Genomic DNA, 15,652 nt, shown 5'->3' with positions numbered 1-15,652 from the left:
GCACGTAAAGGGCCGATGGCTGGGCAGCAGAGCCGACATGTAACCGGCCGCTGCCTGCCCGCACTCACCAGCCACAGTAGCACGCAACCAGTGCCGGCCAGAAATGGGATGTGGGGGGCGCCCTGCTGGCTGAGAGCTGGCACATGGTGGGGGCTGCACTGGTGGACCAGCAGGGGGGAGCACCTGGCCCCGTGCACTGTATCTTTGCCCCACCACCAGCCTTGCACACCAACCCCCATCGTTGGCTACTGGACCCCCCTACTCACTGCTGGTGGACAGGCGGCTGGCGAGCAGGGATTCAGCCAGCAGCAGGACATGCCAGTACTGATGGGGGTGGAGGGCAAAGACAGAAAATACAGGACAATTTGCCTGTTTTTAAGAAAAAGCCAGGATACCTGCAGGATGGCTTAAAAACAAGACATCTGGTCACCCTCGACATATCAATGTCCAATCTTTTTTGAGGTCTGCTAAACTCTTGGCCTCAATCATATCTTGTGGCAGTGAGTTCCACAGACCAATGGTACATTTTCTGTGTTTTAAAAAAATGCCTTTAATGGTTTTTAATGTAATCTCTTTTGATACCTATTTTCTAAAAACTTCCACAAGTTAGTTGACAACAAAAACTCCATTAATATTAACATGGGTGGCTTTGTGCTCTACTCATTAGTGCACGGGCCTGGGAGTCTGAATTCATGGATTCTAGTCCCCTCTGTGCTCTGGACAACCTATGTGCTTCAGTTTACCGTCTGTAAAATGGGAATAAATAATTATAGGGTTGGTCACCACCTGTCAGATTCGAAAAACTACAGCAACATTTGCTTCTCTAGATCATGACTGTTAAATGTCATGTGGCATATCCAGCTCACTTCACTAGGAGAAGAGTTTTTAAGCAGACTGTAACAGGGCATAGCAGTGCCCCATTTGCTCCTGCCTCTGCTCTAAAAACCACTCAGAGACCTCCTGACTCAGCGATCACCAGTGCAGTTTATTTACAGCGGGTAATCTCACCATACACAGCATGGGGGTTTCCATCTGAAGAACTTCCCAGCCTCTGCAGCCAGGAGAGACCACCACCTACTCTCCCTCCACTCCCTGGCTTCCCCCCTTTCTCTCTATCCCCTTGGCTTCCTTCCCCTGAAGCTTTTATGCAGCCCAGGCTAATCAGGCTGGCAGCTGTTTCCCCTTTTGCCAGTCAGGAACAGGTTTCTCTAGGCAGCTCCAATCTATCTCCCTTCATTGGAGCTGGTGTGACGGGGGCTGGCTCAGATGTTCTGGCCCACCACCCTGTCACACACACAACTAGTAAAATTTGGCCCCAAATTTAGTTCTTCTATTTAAAAAAAACTATAAACCCTAAGACCAGCAGAAACATTTCAATGAAGATTTCGGTCTGATCAACTGGCAAGGAAGACCTTTACATCAGATTTTTTGCGGAGGAAGAAGACACAAGACTTGGTAGCAGCCTGGAGATATAGGGAAAAGGAGAGAGAAAATCATAGAATCGTAGGACTGGAAGGGACCTTGAAAGGTCTTCTAGTCCAGTCCCCTGCACTCATGGCAGGACTAAGTATTATCTAGACCATCCCTGACAGGTGTTTGTCTAACCTGCTTGTAAAAACCTCCAACAATGGCAATGCCACAAGCTCCTTAGGCAATTTCATTCCAGTGCTTAACTACCCTGAGTAGGATTGAAATTAGGCAGGACAAGTTTGCCCATCACTTTTTTCATTCGCTTTTCTATACTGTGGTGAAGGCAGTGTCTACTGAGCTGAAAAGCATCAACATTTATATCGGGGTAGCGACTGCCCCATTTGGCATTGTCAATAGCTTTCATTATTTCTCATTTGCATTGCACTCGGTCCCAACTAAGCTCAGGGCCCCATTGAGCGAGGCACTATGGAAGAATGACTCTGTCCTGACAAGACAGACAGGGTGGCAGAAAGGAAGTATTATTATCCACATTATATAAACAGAGAACTGAGGAACAGAGACTAAGTGACTTGCCCATGGTCACATAGGAAGTCTGTGGCAGAGCAGGGAACTGAATACCACTCCAGCACCTCAACGATAAAACTATATTTCTTCTCTAGGTGGATGGGCTTCAGGAGTAGTCCCCAATTCAGTGTTTCCACTAATTTTTCCCATGCATGTGTGGAATGAATTTTGTTATGTGCACCAATATGGAGGTGATGTGTGGCAGGGGTGGGGCCGAGGGGTTTGGAGTGTGGGAGGGGACTCAGGGTTGGGGCAGAGGGTTGGGATGGGGGGATGGAAATGAGGGCTCCAGCTGTGGGGGCGGGCTCTGGGTTAGGGATGAGGGGTTTGGGGTGCAGGCTGCCCTGGGGCCGCAGTGGGGAGAGAGGACTGCCCCCCCAGCCCTCTCTCACCTCAGCAGTACCTTGGCTGAGGGGGGAGAGGTGCCCTTCCCTGGCTGCAGCAGCTCTGGAGTTGGGGGAAGAGCGTTCTCCCTGCCTCTCTCCGGCTGCAGCAGGTCCAGGGCTGGGGCCGTGGGAGAGGCACCTTCGCATCTCCCCTCCACAGCCCTGAGCGCAGCCATGCAGCTTAGAGAGAACTTAGGTCCCCATTCAATTCTTGGCCAGAAGGCTCAGAAGCTGCAACACCAGACCTTGAGTAGGGTGGAGGAACAGATGATCCATTAGTAGGGAAGCTGAGAACCCTCTCATCTCCTCCAAAAAAAATCAAATACTGGATTTAAAAAAAACACTTCAATGGTTAAAACACAAATCTTACAGTTTGTTTAGTAAAGTTAAATTTCTGATGGTTAATGCAGAGCTGATAATTGTTTTACAGCCTCTTACTTTGGCCCTTTATAATGAATGACAACATCAAAAATGAGATCAGTTTTTAGCAATGGCCACCACCAGCAGCAGCCTCCTGCTCTAAAATATCCATTAACAATTGAAAATGCCTGTTACAATTAAAAAGCCATTATAAATCCATTTTAAAGCATTTTCTCCCTTTCCACATCCTGAAAAACATTTATCACCATGTGGCATTTCAGTGAGCAAAAGGCTCACAATCTGCTCCAAGTCAGAGGGGCTTTGCTGTACAGGATCTATGAAGTAAAACTATTCATTAATTGGCTCCTCCTGGTGGGTAATTTTAATGTGGGTTTCATTATGCTCTCATGTTCTTAGTCTAACCTTGAATGCTTCCCCCTCCCTAAACCAGTTACAGTAGATCTATTGTTTTTAGCAGCTCAGCTTTCCAGCTGACTTTAAGATTTCTGATCCCTAGATGAGGCCTCATATTTGATTGCATTCAGGCTTGCTGTTGCTGCTTATGTAACTACTCTTGCACCTTTTGGTCTCCTGCCATTCAGAGCCACTGCATCAAGGCTGCTGAGAGGGAACCTCCTTTCCTCCTGCTTCCTTAACCAAGATCTGTCTGCTGCTAGATTAGATGCCTGGGCACTGGAGACACTGGCTGTGTCAGACATGCAATCTCTTAAGGTTTCCGGGGCAGTCTTACATATTGTCAGCATTGTTAGAGCTGAATAGCTTGACGGCTGATCAGGGCAGCACAGGACATAATTTCTAGAGAGACTTCCTGTGAAGGCTTCCTTACTGGAATGGGAACGTCTCACTTTTCCTCTGCTGTTCTTATTTCAGAAAGATTAAATTTCTGCTGTGGCAGAGCAATAATTGTGTTCATGATTATTACTCTGCCAGAATAAACGTTACTGCTGGAATGAAGGAATGGAAGCAGTATATACAGGATGAGTAGCAATCATTACTGGTAATTTCTTATTAGATTAATAACATACGTGGATGGAGGTTTTGTGATTCTTTGTGGTGTACACAGTATGGAGTGTCCAATGTGTTTTCCCAAATGCCAGCTGTGGCCAATCAGGTCTTGAAACGCTGTGCACAGTTACAAGAACAAGTAAATATTAGGACTGTAGGGGGTTTACTGCTATTTCAAAATGTCTACACATCTATATGCAAATGAAATTCAGCCTTGGGCTCTTTGCCAGTTGTCAATATGCCACGCTGGTGTTGCAATGTGTTCATGTGCCTGTGATAGGATGAGGAAAATTTACAGGGCTAGTTATCCTAAGGTTTCACATTTTCCATCAAACTATGAATTGCATTTCACTCTGTGGTTTATGACACTCAGGAGTTATCCCAATGGACTCATCCTTATTTACTGGTCTCTGTCAATCTCCACTGGCTCACGTTTGTCTACTTAGCACAACCTTGTAGCCAATCAGCACTCAGCTATTGTCTGCACCAGAAAGTGTCACAGGTTTAACTTAAAACCTGTTTTTACAGCAGTTTAGATAAACTGACACAAACCCATCTGCGGACACTTTTTTCAGTTTAAAATTGGCTGATTAGCTTAAACCAGTTCCTAGTCAACTAAAGCTGAACCAAAATAAAACCTATCTGAAAGAAGCATGTTCACCAACTCTTGTTGCCCAGTTTAAAAATCACACCTTAAGTTATACCGGTGCAATCTACTGGCAGTGAAGCCCTGAGTAATCTTTGAGTTCTCATTCTCTATATTAATCTTCATATTGTTTTATTACTGGTGCTGCTTATACAACTTGTCAGTGGGCATTGCCCTGTAAAGCACGCTTCGTCCATTGCAGGGACAATTGTAAGGAGCATTTACTTACATTTTGGCCAGGTCTGATTTGACTCTTGTTGTTGTTCTGTTATACACACAGTCTCTGCTGTTTCCTTGTGTGTGGTCAGAGAACTCATGTCATTTTATCATTCACTTTACACTCAACTTTCTAACAGCAGGCTCTAGCCTAGCATTTGTATCAGTGCATGAATACTCCCTCTCTTACAGCTTTGATAACCATTAACGTACTATAGGTGAGCAATGCTTGGCTTTAAAAGCTTCAGTCATTCAGGTCACATTTTAAAGGACTTCTTCATCGAATAACTTCCCTGATGCTTCCTGCAAGCTCTGTCTGCACTGGAGCTTAGAGGAAGATTCATGTCATGGCTCCACTGAAGTTCATTTACATCAGCAGGGGATCTGCCGCTAGAGTCAAGTTTTAAATGAGCTGGGAATGCAGATACCAACATAGTTAGAACTTGGTTTGTGGCAACTTGCAAAGGAGGCCTTAATAATTCTGCTACAATCATGTGCTAACCCTTCTGGGGACCTGGGGCACCAACACATCTACATTCTATAGCCTTGTCTGCATCAGATAGTTTTCAGAGTAGCAGCAGTGTTGGTCTGTATCCGCAAAAAGGAGTACTTGTGGCACCTTAGAGACTAACGAATTTATTAGAGCATAAGCTTTCGTGAGCTACAGCTCACTTCTGTAATGGTATCTTTTTGTTTTTTTTCCAGCAGAAACTGCCTTGACTCCACCAACATTTTGTCTCTTTTTGGTTTGTCTCATACTTTATATCAGAATAATTACAACTCTTTGGAAGTGACTTAGCTCTGTTTCAGTAGGACTTCTATAGGTAAAAGGTAAAGGTATAGGTAAGGGTAACTGTATCTCCATGTTGGCATAACTAGACCGCTACAGTTAGTTCTTCCACTGGTATCATACAGTGCATTGCTTCACACCTGGAATGGCTTGTCTGGTTACCTATGTGCATTCTAGGGTCTACTGGACTGGATAGCAGAGACGTTGGGCACAGGCACCATCTCCAGCTGTTCATAACACTCTGACAGTCCCTCCATCTCTGCCTGCCATGCATCAGTGAGGCCCTCGCCCTTGGTTTTAACAAATGTTTTGCAAAACTCAGCAAGCTACCTCGGGGATGCCTCAAGTCATGTCATCAGACACGTCCACCTTCCTAACAGTCTTCCAGATGTTTAACTATAGTAAAATCTGTGGAGTGTACAGCACCTTCAAAGGCTTCCTAAGCCCTGGAAGCACAGGGTAAGCTGGATCTCCCAGGATGACAGTTAGCATTTTAACACCGTTAATGCCCATGGTGACTACCAGGAGCAAAAATTTAACTTTTCATTGCATTAAATAAGAGTGAATTTCAAAAGATTCTGGCTTCATGGATATTTCCAGGCCACTCCACACTGAAGTTAGTGATCTTGCCATGGTGATCAGACCTTCCAAGACCATGCACAAATATCCTTTTCTCTTGAACCCTGAGGCCTGGTTTAGGGTGCAAAAAATAGGTCCCATCACTGGCCCCTGTATAATTTGGGAACCCCAAACATTCAAAGGCATCAGTTGTTCTCTGTGCATTGCCAAGCTTTTTGACCCAGGTCAGTAGCTCGTGTATCTTCATCACAACTGAATGGTGGTACTCAGGGGTGGTGAGCTTTGCTACGAACCTCTTCATAAGGAGGGGAGCGCTCATGTAGGGCCCAGCACTGCAGCTCTGCACAGATTTCCAGGAAAGTGGCCTTCTGCATCCAGGTTCTCCAGCCACTGCTGGTCATCCCAGGTGTGCAACACTATCCTTTCCTACCACTCGGTGCTGATCAGGCCCAGGAGCATAACTCCACCAAGTGCAGCTGGTCAAGGAATTTGTCAAGGAGTGCCTACCTGGGTCCTTCCACTTCCTCCTCTAAAAGTAGCTGTGTGGAATCACACTGGTGATGTGATCTGCAAATCTTCCCCGGCTGCATGACTGCCAGTAAGTTACTCACCCGTTTTGTGTTAATAAACGGGATCACCGTGCTTCCTCCATGCTGCATGACAGCAGTTTGAAAATGGCTCTTGTTAATGAAAACAAGATGAAGCATAGAATATTGCAGGAGGGATCACAGGAGCTTGACCCCTGAGTCCCACAATTCTGATACATATCTCACAGTCTACTACAAAAGCCAACTGTAATGCATAATGCTTAGTGACATTACTTTGCACCTTGGGATACTCACCCAGAGTACTGCCTGCTTATATCAAAATAGTGCCAAATTGTGTGGACACAATGCTTCACAAATGAAGTAGTTTAAAGCAGTGTAGAGAAAGTACTGTGTATTCCCACTTCAGTTTAATTATATCAGAATTTATACAGACATAAGTTAGGCCAGTACAATTTTTTCATGTAGACAAGGCTTAAGGCCCTGTCTACACTATGAGCGTTTTCCAAATATTTCCCACTGCTGCTGAATCTGCCATAAGCATGTTCACGACACTTGCTCTGAACAGGCTTATATGGCATAGTGTTGAATGCCAGCAGCCCATAGAGATTAGGGCTCCTGGGTAAAATTTTCAAAAGCCTCTGAGGAGGTAAGAGCCTAAATCCCATTCACCTTCACTTTTGAAAATGGGACTTGGGTTCCTAAGTCACATAAGGCTGTTTTGAAAATTTTATCCCCCAGTATTGCTAAAACCAGTGCAGCCAAATTGGTACTGGCAATCATAGGACATTTTTACAAAATTTCCTAACTCCAGACAGGCGCTAACAGGGCTTTGTCTCCATGTAGATGGAATTCATTCTCTCAATGGCTGATCTAGGTAAGTTGATCCTCCTAACTTCCAATCTTCCTGGTGGCAAATGATTAGCTAGTGCTCTACACCATGTCTTCCCAGTACTCTTCTCTATCTGCATCAGCTGTCCCAGAGCCCGCTGCTGCCTGTGTAACATCAAGTACCCAAGTCCTGGCTACAAATAGTCAGTAGCACATGCCCATTGTCTAGACTCTTCTCCTGTGAGTTAGCTCTTGTGCTGTTATTTCATGAAGTGGAGAGATCATCCACATGGTGAAAGTCCAAGACGAACACTCTCATCAGCAGGGTCCATGAATCAACAGCAGTTCTCTTGTCCACAGAGGTTGCACTTCCCTCTGACTTCAGCCTTCCCCTGCTTCTATGGAAGCTCTCCAGTTCTTCAGCCCCAGTTGTATGCCAGGATGAATAAAAACATATAATCCTTAAAGATGAGGTGGGAGAATGCCTTATACAATCCAATTACCGGGAACATGCTTTGGTGAACCTGTCTTTTCCACAGAGTTCTGTGTGAACTTCGATTTTATTCCTGTCAGTTTGGAAAATAAAAAAATAGACTTTTCCACAGAAGTGTCTGAGGGTTGACATGACTTCAGTTGCCACGTGCATGGTACACACCTCTTCGAGGAAGCAAAGTTCAATTTTAATTGCACACTGTGATCTGTGAGGTAAACAGGGATTTTACTAGAGGGATTTTTATAACAGATTTTTTACTTTTTGGCTCATGTTAAGCGTAAGGACCAAATTCTGCTTTCATTTACACTGGTGTAAATCCAGAGTCACTCCATCACTTTCCTCAATGCAAATACCAAACTAGTTCTTCTCTTGATGGCAACTTTGATTAACACTGATGGGAGTTGACAGTATGCAACAAGAGAAGTGGCTTCAATGGTGTTATTCTGGATTTACATGAGTGTTAGTGAAAGCAGACTTAGGCCCTATGTAAATTAATGTTTTGGAGGAGAAAAGGTAAAGTGATTAATCATTTGCCATTAGAAAAAAAAACCCAACTTTTCAAACTGTTGCACAAAGCACAACATAAATTTCCAAAACATTTATTTAACTTTCTTTTTAAAAACTAAAATTTCCAACAGCCTGAAGTTTCAGAATAGAGGAAAGGTTTACAAGAAAATAAAACCAGAGATTTATAATGCATAAGTTGACAGATCTTTAATTACAGTAGCACTAAAAGATGTTGCTATTATATAATATGAACTATATTATCATCTATGTTCCTCTTTTTAAATTAAGAAAAAAATGGCACACACTTCAAAGTCCTTTGAGTAACATCCGTTTATTTCAATAAAGCCAACTTCTTTCCCTTATTTATAAACTCCCTAAAATGTGTAATTTTTTGGGGGGTGGGGGAGGCACAATAATCTAACTACTTAATTTCCAGTACTGGTCACATGTAGATAAATCAACGCACTAAATAAAGACTATTCACTACAAAAACATTCAATTCAGTGCAGGTGTAGCTGACACAATGCTTCAAATGATGAGCTCCCATCTTTAGTAACACTAGATAAGATAAACTGTTTGCCCTATTTTATTACTAGTGAAATGGACATCAAAACCAAAAACAACTAGAACTAGGGTGTGTCAGATGATCTGTGTTTGGAAGTCATCAGACTTCACTCCCACTTCAAAAGGTTCTATTAAATGTAACCAGTAACAGATTGCTTCCAGGTCTCAGCAATCTGGAGAAGGAGGTTGACTCCTGGGCCTACTGAATCTGGGATACATGAAGAAAAAGACAGCAACAAGATATAAAGCTATTGATAAGTACTACAGCTCGTAAGGTACTATTTATTCCACCACAATAGTTACAGAGTGAAGGCTTCCATGAAAAACAAAATTTAAAACAGGTTCCTCTGACTTCAAAATAGTTCAGTCCTTTTGACTCTTTGAAACTTTTTTGTGTGAACTGAAAAAAGCAATATACTGAACTATCATTTCCTTTGCACCAACAAAACCCAAACAAAATACCTTTTCTTTTGCATAAAACCAAGTAATGAACAATTTCACTAAGAACTGTAATAAACACGTTGAACGCTTCAATAAAAACAACTTGTTTAAAAATGTAATAGCGATCTTAAAACGTTATCTGTTTTATCACTGTTTCTGGAGTTTTTCATAATTCAAGTGTTTCAGAAGATGCAGTGAGTTTTACAGAGCCAGCTATACTTTTACTTATTTATTAAAAATTGCATAATTAAACTTTTAAAACTAAACAGGTATTTCCTCAAAGTTGGTGGCTCCATAGCATTACGTCTGACTATGAGGGACCATAGCCCCAGCAAGTTAAATCTTGGAGAAAGGGAGCTGAGAGATGTACTGACGCCCACTATCAGATTTAACTGCTTAATTTCCAGTACTGGTCACATGGAGATGAATCAAGGCACTAAATGAAGACTATTCACTACAAAAACATTCAATTCAGAGCAGGTGTAACTGACACAGTGCTTCAAATGGTGAGCTCCCAGCTTTAGTAACACTAGGTACCATAAGATAAAGATAAGATAAAGGTGTAAGGTTTTTACCAAAGCCTCCAATGTGGATGGAAGTGCTGTGTGTGCCTATGCGCACACACACACTTACTTTTTTTTTTCTGTTGCTTACTGACTTCCAATGGTTTGATTAAAAACAATGGGAGAACACTCCTCAGTTGATAAGTACAGTATCTGATTAGACTTTGTTTTTTGCCTTTTATTATACTTTAAAATGAAACACTTCTTGAGTTGATAGTCCAGGAAATTACAGGTTATCACCATTTTGATTTCATCATGGGATGGGGTTTGGTCAAGGTAAGAAAACAAATCCAAAGAAAATGTATTTTAATACTTATGAGATTTTACTCTGACTAACATCTACACATAGTGAGTATTGTATATTCTTGGATCAGAAATAGTATAACTCCCACTAAGTCCTCCTGGCATCTTTTTCTTTTACCCACCCCTATCTAACCTCATTTGTGATATCAGTCTCATATTTTGTGATAACCCTTTGATTTATGGCCTGTATTCTGGGAAATTTATATATTGTATTTTTTTCATTCAGTGCTAATTAGGATCAATTGAATTTTTTAGTATATTGGCAAATTTCTCCAATGAGGAGCTTTACATCCATTTCTACTAAATTTTCTAGCATTGAATATTTGTAGCATTGTGCAAAACCCCTTTTCATGGCAGCTCGTGCAACTATGTCTTTATCTAATGCATTTTATAGTTCCTCAGCTGTAAAACGACCCATTAGCCATAATAGCTAATTAAGGGACAAAATGCATTTATTCTAAGGACTCCACCCTAAGCAGAACAACTTTGTATATATATATTAAAAAGTAGCTGCTACAGGATTCTTTTTATGTATTTGACTGGACTTGCACTTGATTTCATGTAACCAATTATGCGGCATTGTGTCATCAATGAGTTCAGTGGCACTGGGACCCCACTTTAGCAAATCACTTAAATGTGTGCTTAACTTTTAGCCTGTGCTTAAATCCCAAATCAAAGTTAAGCCTATGTTAAGTGCTTTGCTGAACAGGGATGGAACTTTTAAGCTTGTCATTGTTTTTTGTCTTGTGCTATCTGAATAACAAAAAAATGCTGCAGCATGATGCAGATGCAAGACACAACAACGAAACTGGCTAAAACTGATTTCAGAAGATTGTGTTCTGAGTCTTCTGCACAGACAATGGACAAGACACCAATGTTGCATTTTTGTTAACATGTTGGGATCTTCATTTTTCTTAATGTGCTGGATTCATTGGTGAAGAACCATAACACCAGAGGGTAAAAGGAAGTTGTTGTTTCTATAAAAGTATATCTTCTCTGTCACTGTCTCCAACATTGTCACATTGCAAACTATATTACAAACACAAGAAAACTGGAAATGACAGCGTTATTACAGACATAAATCACAGCATTACAAAGTATATAATATAGCTGGTTTGGGGGTTTTTTTAATTGAGGTAAGCAAGCTTAGCCCTAATAAATAATGAGAATTTCAAATAAATACACCAGTGCTCATGACAGAGCAGTAATTAATTTTAGCCTCTTTGGCTATGGAACTAGGTATACTGAGACCACAGCAATCTTTTCCCTTCTGCAGGGCCTATGGGAAGCTCAGTTGCTATTATTCACGGCAGCTGCAAACTCAGTTCTCCAGCACCTCCACTGAATTTGAATGAAAAATTCTAAAGCAGAATCTAATACACTCCACACAACTCCAATTGTCTTTGATTAGAAAGGACAGAGAAAAGAAACAGTAATAAAAATGAAATTTCTTATGTCTTCTGAAACACTAGAGTTATAAAAAGCATCAAAGTTTACTTTTAGCATACTAATTATTAGAGATGGGCTGAACGGGACCAGAAAGGTTGGGGCTATCCTTGAAAATAAAGATATAGTTCAGATGATTATTTTATTCCCAATGTATCACCAACGGGTCAGATGGTTTGGATCACTTTTGAAACACGTTACCAACAAAACCCTATGAAATAAATTAAACCTGTCATTCTTCTGGGAGCTCTTCTAGGATTATGTTCAGGCACCTAACAAACAACACAGGCTTTTTTTCCAAGTATTATTTGGATTGGGTTATCTGGTTTCAGGCAGGGATTCTGATACAGGTAACTAGATGGATTGAATCATTTCAATCTAAGTCCATCTCTCCTAATTACTCAATATGTATATTTTTAATCTGCAATAATATTTTGCATACCCTTGCAGCATAAAAATATGGGGAAAATGTAAACAATTGATGTCATAATACTCCAATGACTATGTCACTACACTTCACACTCTAGGATTTTGAGGTCTTCAAGCAGTTCTTGCGCCAGTGTTTGTAGCTCTGCGTTGCGGCTCTTTGACAGTGCTATGATACGTTGAAATGGCAAGGTGTCACGCATCTCAGGTGCTGACTTTGCTAAAACTTCTGGCTCTAGAATCACAGACTGGAGAAGCCGTAGAACATGCAGACACACTTCCGTATCTGGGTCTAGAAGTGAGGAAGAAAAGATTCCAGCTACTTGTTACATGCACCTTTATATGCCAGGACTAACATTATAGCTCTACATCACCATCCCTCATGGACACTCGGTAAAGAGAGAGTGGCTGAAGTTCTGCTATTCTCAGCTGCTGAAATGGCTCTTTGGGGCTGGCTGGCCCCAGAATCTGAGAAGATATATAAGTGGCTTAAAACCACCACTGCTCTCCTCCTCAGTTCCCTGTGCTAAGCACTTGTTGGAGGGAACTGGTAATCAGGAATATTTTGTTCCCTTCTTCTTTACTCCAAATGTAGCAAATCCCACAGATATGTGGATTTATCAACAACTTGGTCAGTAGCCAAGATTTACAGTTTGCTGCAGTTTCACTTAGAACAGGATAAACTATGTCCCATTACTGTTTAGTCTGTTTTAAAACATTCATTCTGCAATTCTTATAAGGCTTTTCTTTATCTATATAAGGTTCAGATTCCATTTAAGCTCAATAAAACCTCAACTTTAATCAAATACACTTGGTAATAATATGCCAGTCCTCCAAATGCTAAAAATGCAGTTGACACAAACTGAAGTATTGGGTACATTTGATTTTATGGTAGTGGGACAAAACTGGTTTAACTGCTTAGGAACATGTCAGAAAAACATGCCTAGGAAGAGATACAATTAATTTTGATTTCCATTTTTAAAGGAACAGGATGCACTTATTACTATTGAAATATTAGGAGTGATTCTATTTTAATTATACCCAACAGTCTGTTGGGGGGCTGTTTGTGCCTTTGCTAGATACATCCAGTAGGCGACTCCTTTTATGTTTATATTCTCTAGTTTGCATATTCCAAACTTGTATTTCTAATGTATTTGGTAGCTAAAATATCTATTTATTTGTATCATATGCTGTGCATTTCTACGGTGTCTGTCACTGTCATACCTAGATTTCAGTAAAGCCTTTGACAGAGTGTTGTATGAAAATATTGAAAAAATTAACTGAAATTAGTTTGCATACCAGCATTGCCATGGAGACTGAAGTCTTACAGTAGGACCACAAATCAAGTGCAGTAATAAATCACAATGCCCTGAGCTGGAAGGAGGTGTCAAGTGGGCTAAAGCAAGGTTCTCTTATTAGTCAGCTTACTTAACACCTTTATTAATGATCTGAAATCACGGTAAGCAGAATGCTAATTAAATTCACATACATTAAATTGAGAGGTGTTGAAAACACCCAACAGGATAAGGAAACAGAACAGGGCCTAGAAAGGTGAGAAATATAGTCAAGAAATGACAAAAGATTTGTCCAGATGGGGAATTGTATGAAACAGTTCAGCAGAGCAGGCATTAAGCACTGGTGGCTTCTTCCAATTTTACCAATATGTTAGTTCAGGGGTCGGCAACCTATGTATATTTTACCAATATGTTAGTTCAGGGGTACGCAAGCCAATATTTAATGGCACGCTGCTGCCTGCCGGGTTCCAGGCGCTGGCTCCGCTCAGACTGCTGCTGAACCCAGGCCGGCAGCCGGCTGAGGGGGCTGGCGGCCGGGACTCCGGCAGGCAGCAGCACGCCATTAAAAATCCTGCCGGCCCCGGCCCGCTCTTCTCCCCACCACCAGCGGGGGCAGGGTGAAGAAGCTTGGTCCTGCCGGCTACTGCTGCAAGGCAGGCAAGGTCCCTACTCCCCCGCCTCTTCCCCCAGGGTGCTGGGTTCCTGCCCCTCCTCCTCTCCCTCCCTGCCACCGATCAGCTGATGGCCCTTGCGAGGGAGGGGGAGAAGCAGAGCCGCAGCGCACTCGCTGCTCCGGGGAGGAGGCGGAGAAGAGGTGGGGATGGGGCCGTGATGACGGGGGATGGAATCAGGGCATAGCCCCCTCCAGCCCCCTGCCGTGAGCTGCTCTGGGCAGGGGACTGGGAGCACCCCCACGACCCTAGTCCACACCCCCAGCCCTCCGTCCTCACCCCCGCACACTCCCAGCCCTCTTCCTGGACCCCTGCACCCCCCCCCACAAACTCCCAGCCCTCTGCCTAGACCCCTGCACACCTAACACACCCCAGCCTCCTGCACTGACCCCTGCACCCCCCCACAACCCCAGCCCTGACTCCAGCCCTCCCTCCACATACCCGGCCCCCCCATGCCCTGACTCTTGCACTCCCCACATTCCCACACCTACCCTGAGCACCAAACAGGATCTCCTGCACCCTCCCGCCCACATTCCCACCTGCACCCCTCGCACCAAATGGGAGCTGCCCAGGTAAGCACTCCACACCCAAACCTCCTGCCCCAACCCTGAGCCCCCTCCCTCATTCTCGCTCCTGGCCAGACCCTACACTCCAACCCCCAGCCTGCTCCTTCACCCCCAGCCCTGTGCTCAGTGCACTCCCACCCTCAGCTCAGTGCAGAGAGAGAGAGAGAGAGGAAGAGAATGGGCTAGAACCAGGGAGAAGGTAGGTACCCACTCTATATGGGCAGGGCCGGGATCCCAGACCGGCAGCGGGCCGAGCGGCAGCGGGCCGAGGCGCTCAGCCCACTGCTGGTCTGGGGTCCCGGCTGCCGGCCCTGCTCAGCCCACTGCCGGTCTGGGGTTCTGGTTGCCAGCCCCTTGCCAGCTGGGGTCCCGGCCACAGGCCCCGCTCAGCCTGCTGCCAGCCTAGGTGAACGGAACCCCAGGCCGGCAGCGGGCTGAGCGGGCTGGTGGCGTAAGATCAGCATTTTAATTTAATTTTAAATGAAGCTTCTTAAACATTTTGAAAACCTTGTTTACTTTACATACGACAATAGTTTAGTTATATGATGTATAGACTTATAGAAAGAGACCTTCTAAAAAATGTTAAAATGTATTACTGGCACGCGAAACCTTAAATTCAAGTGAATAAATGAAGACTCGGCACACCACTGTTCATCACACGTTCTTGTCAACTGCTGGAAATGGCCCACCTTGATTATCACTACAAAAGGTTTTTTTTCCTCTCCTGATGGTAATAGCTCACCTTACCTGATCGCTCTTGCTACAGTGTGTATGGTAACACCCACTGTTTCATATTCTCTGTGTATATAAAATCTCCCCACTGTATTTTGCACTGCATGCATCCAATGAAGTGAGCTGTAGCTCACGAAAGTTTATGCTCAAATAAATTTGTTAGTCTCTAAGGTGCCACAAGTCCTCCTTTTCTTATTAATTGCATTGGGGCTGTCATGGAGAAAGGCCCTGTGCACTGAGAGTAAGGATAGCAAAATATGGTCCAGTGAGG

At 43.4% G+C, this 15,652-nt stretch overlaps 1 protein-coding gene across 6 annotated transcripts in view; it reads right to left on the bottom strand.

Moving 5' to 3' along the window:
* The window catches only part of LOC102933736 (heat shock transcription factor 2 binding protein), a 123,638-nt gene that overhangs the window by 62,786 nt on the left and 45,200 nt on the right, over window positions 1-15,652 (bottom strand). For 4 of the 6 annotated variants that reach the window (XM_037903069.2, XM_037903076.2, XM_043538164.1 and 1 more), the window contains one exon: window positions 8,556-12,409. The exons of the other annotated variants lie outside the window; for them this stretch is intronic. In XM_037903069.2, the coding sequence (XP_037758997.1) occupies window positions 12,201-12,409 (209 nt within the window). In that variant the 3' untranslated portion in view covers window positions 8,556-12,200. Of the gene's footprint in view, window positions 1-8,555; window positions 12,410-15,652 lie in introns of those variants that run through there. 6 annotated transcript variants of the gene reach the window in all.

The sequence above is a fragment of the Chelonia mydas genome, chromosome 1 (genome assembly GCF_015237465.2).
Source record: "Chelonia mydas isolate rCheMyd1 chromosome 1, rCheMyd1.pri.v2, whole genome shotgun sequence".
NCBI lineage: Eukaryota > Metazoa > Chordata > Testudines > Cheloniidae > Chelonia > Chelonia mydas.
This window is presented reverse-complemented; position numbering and strand designations above follow the sequence as displayed.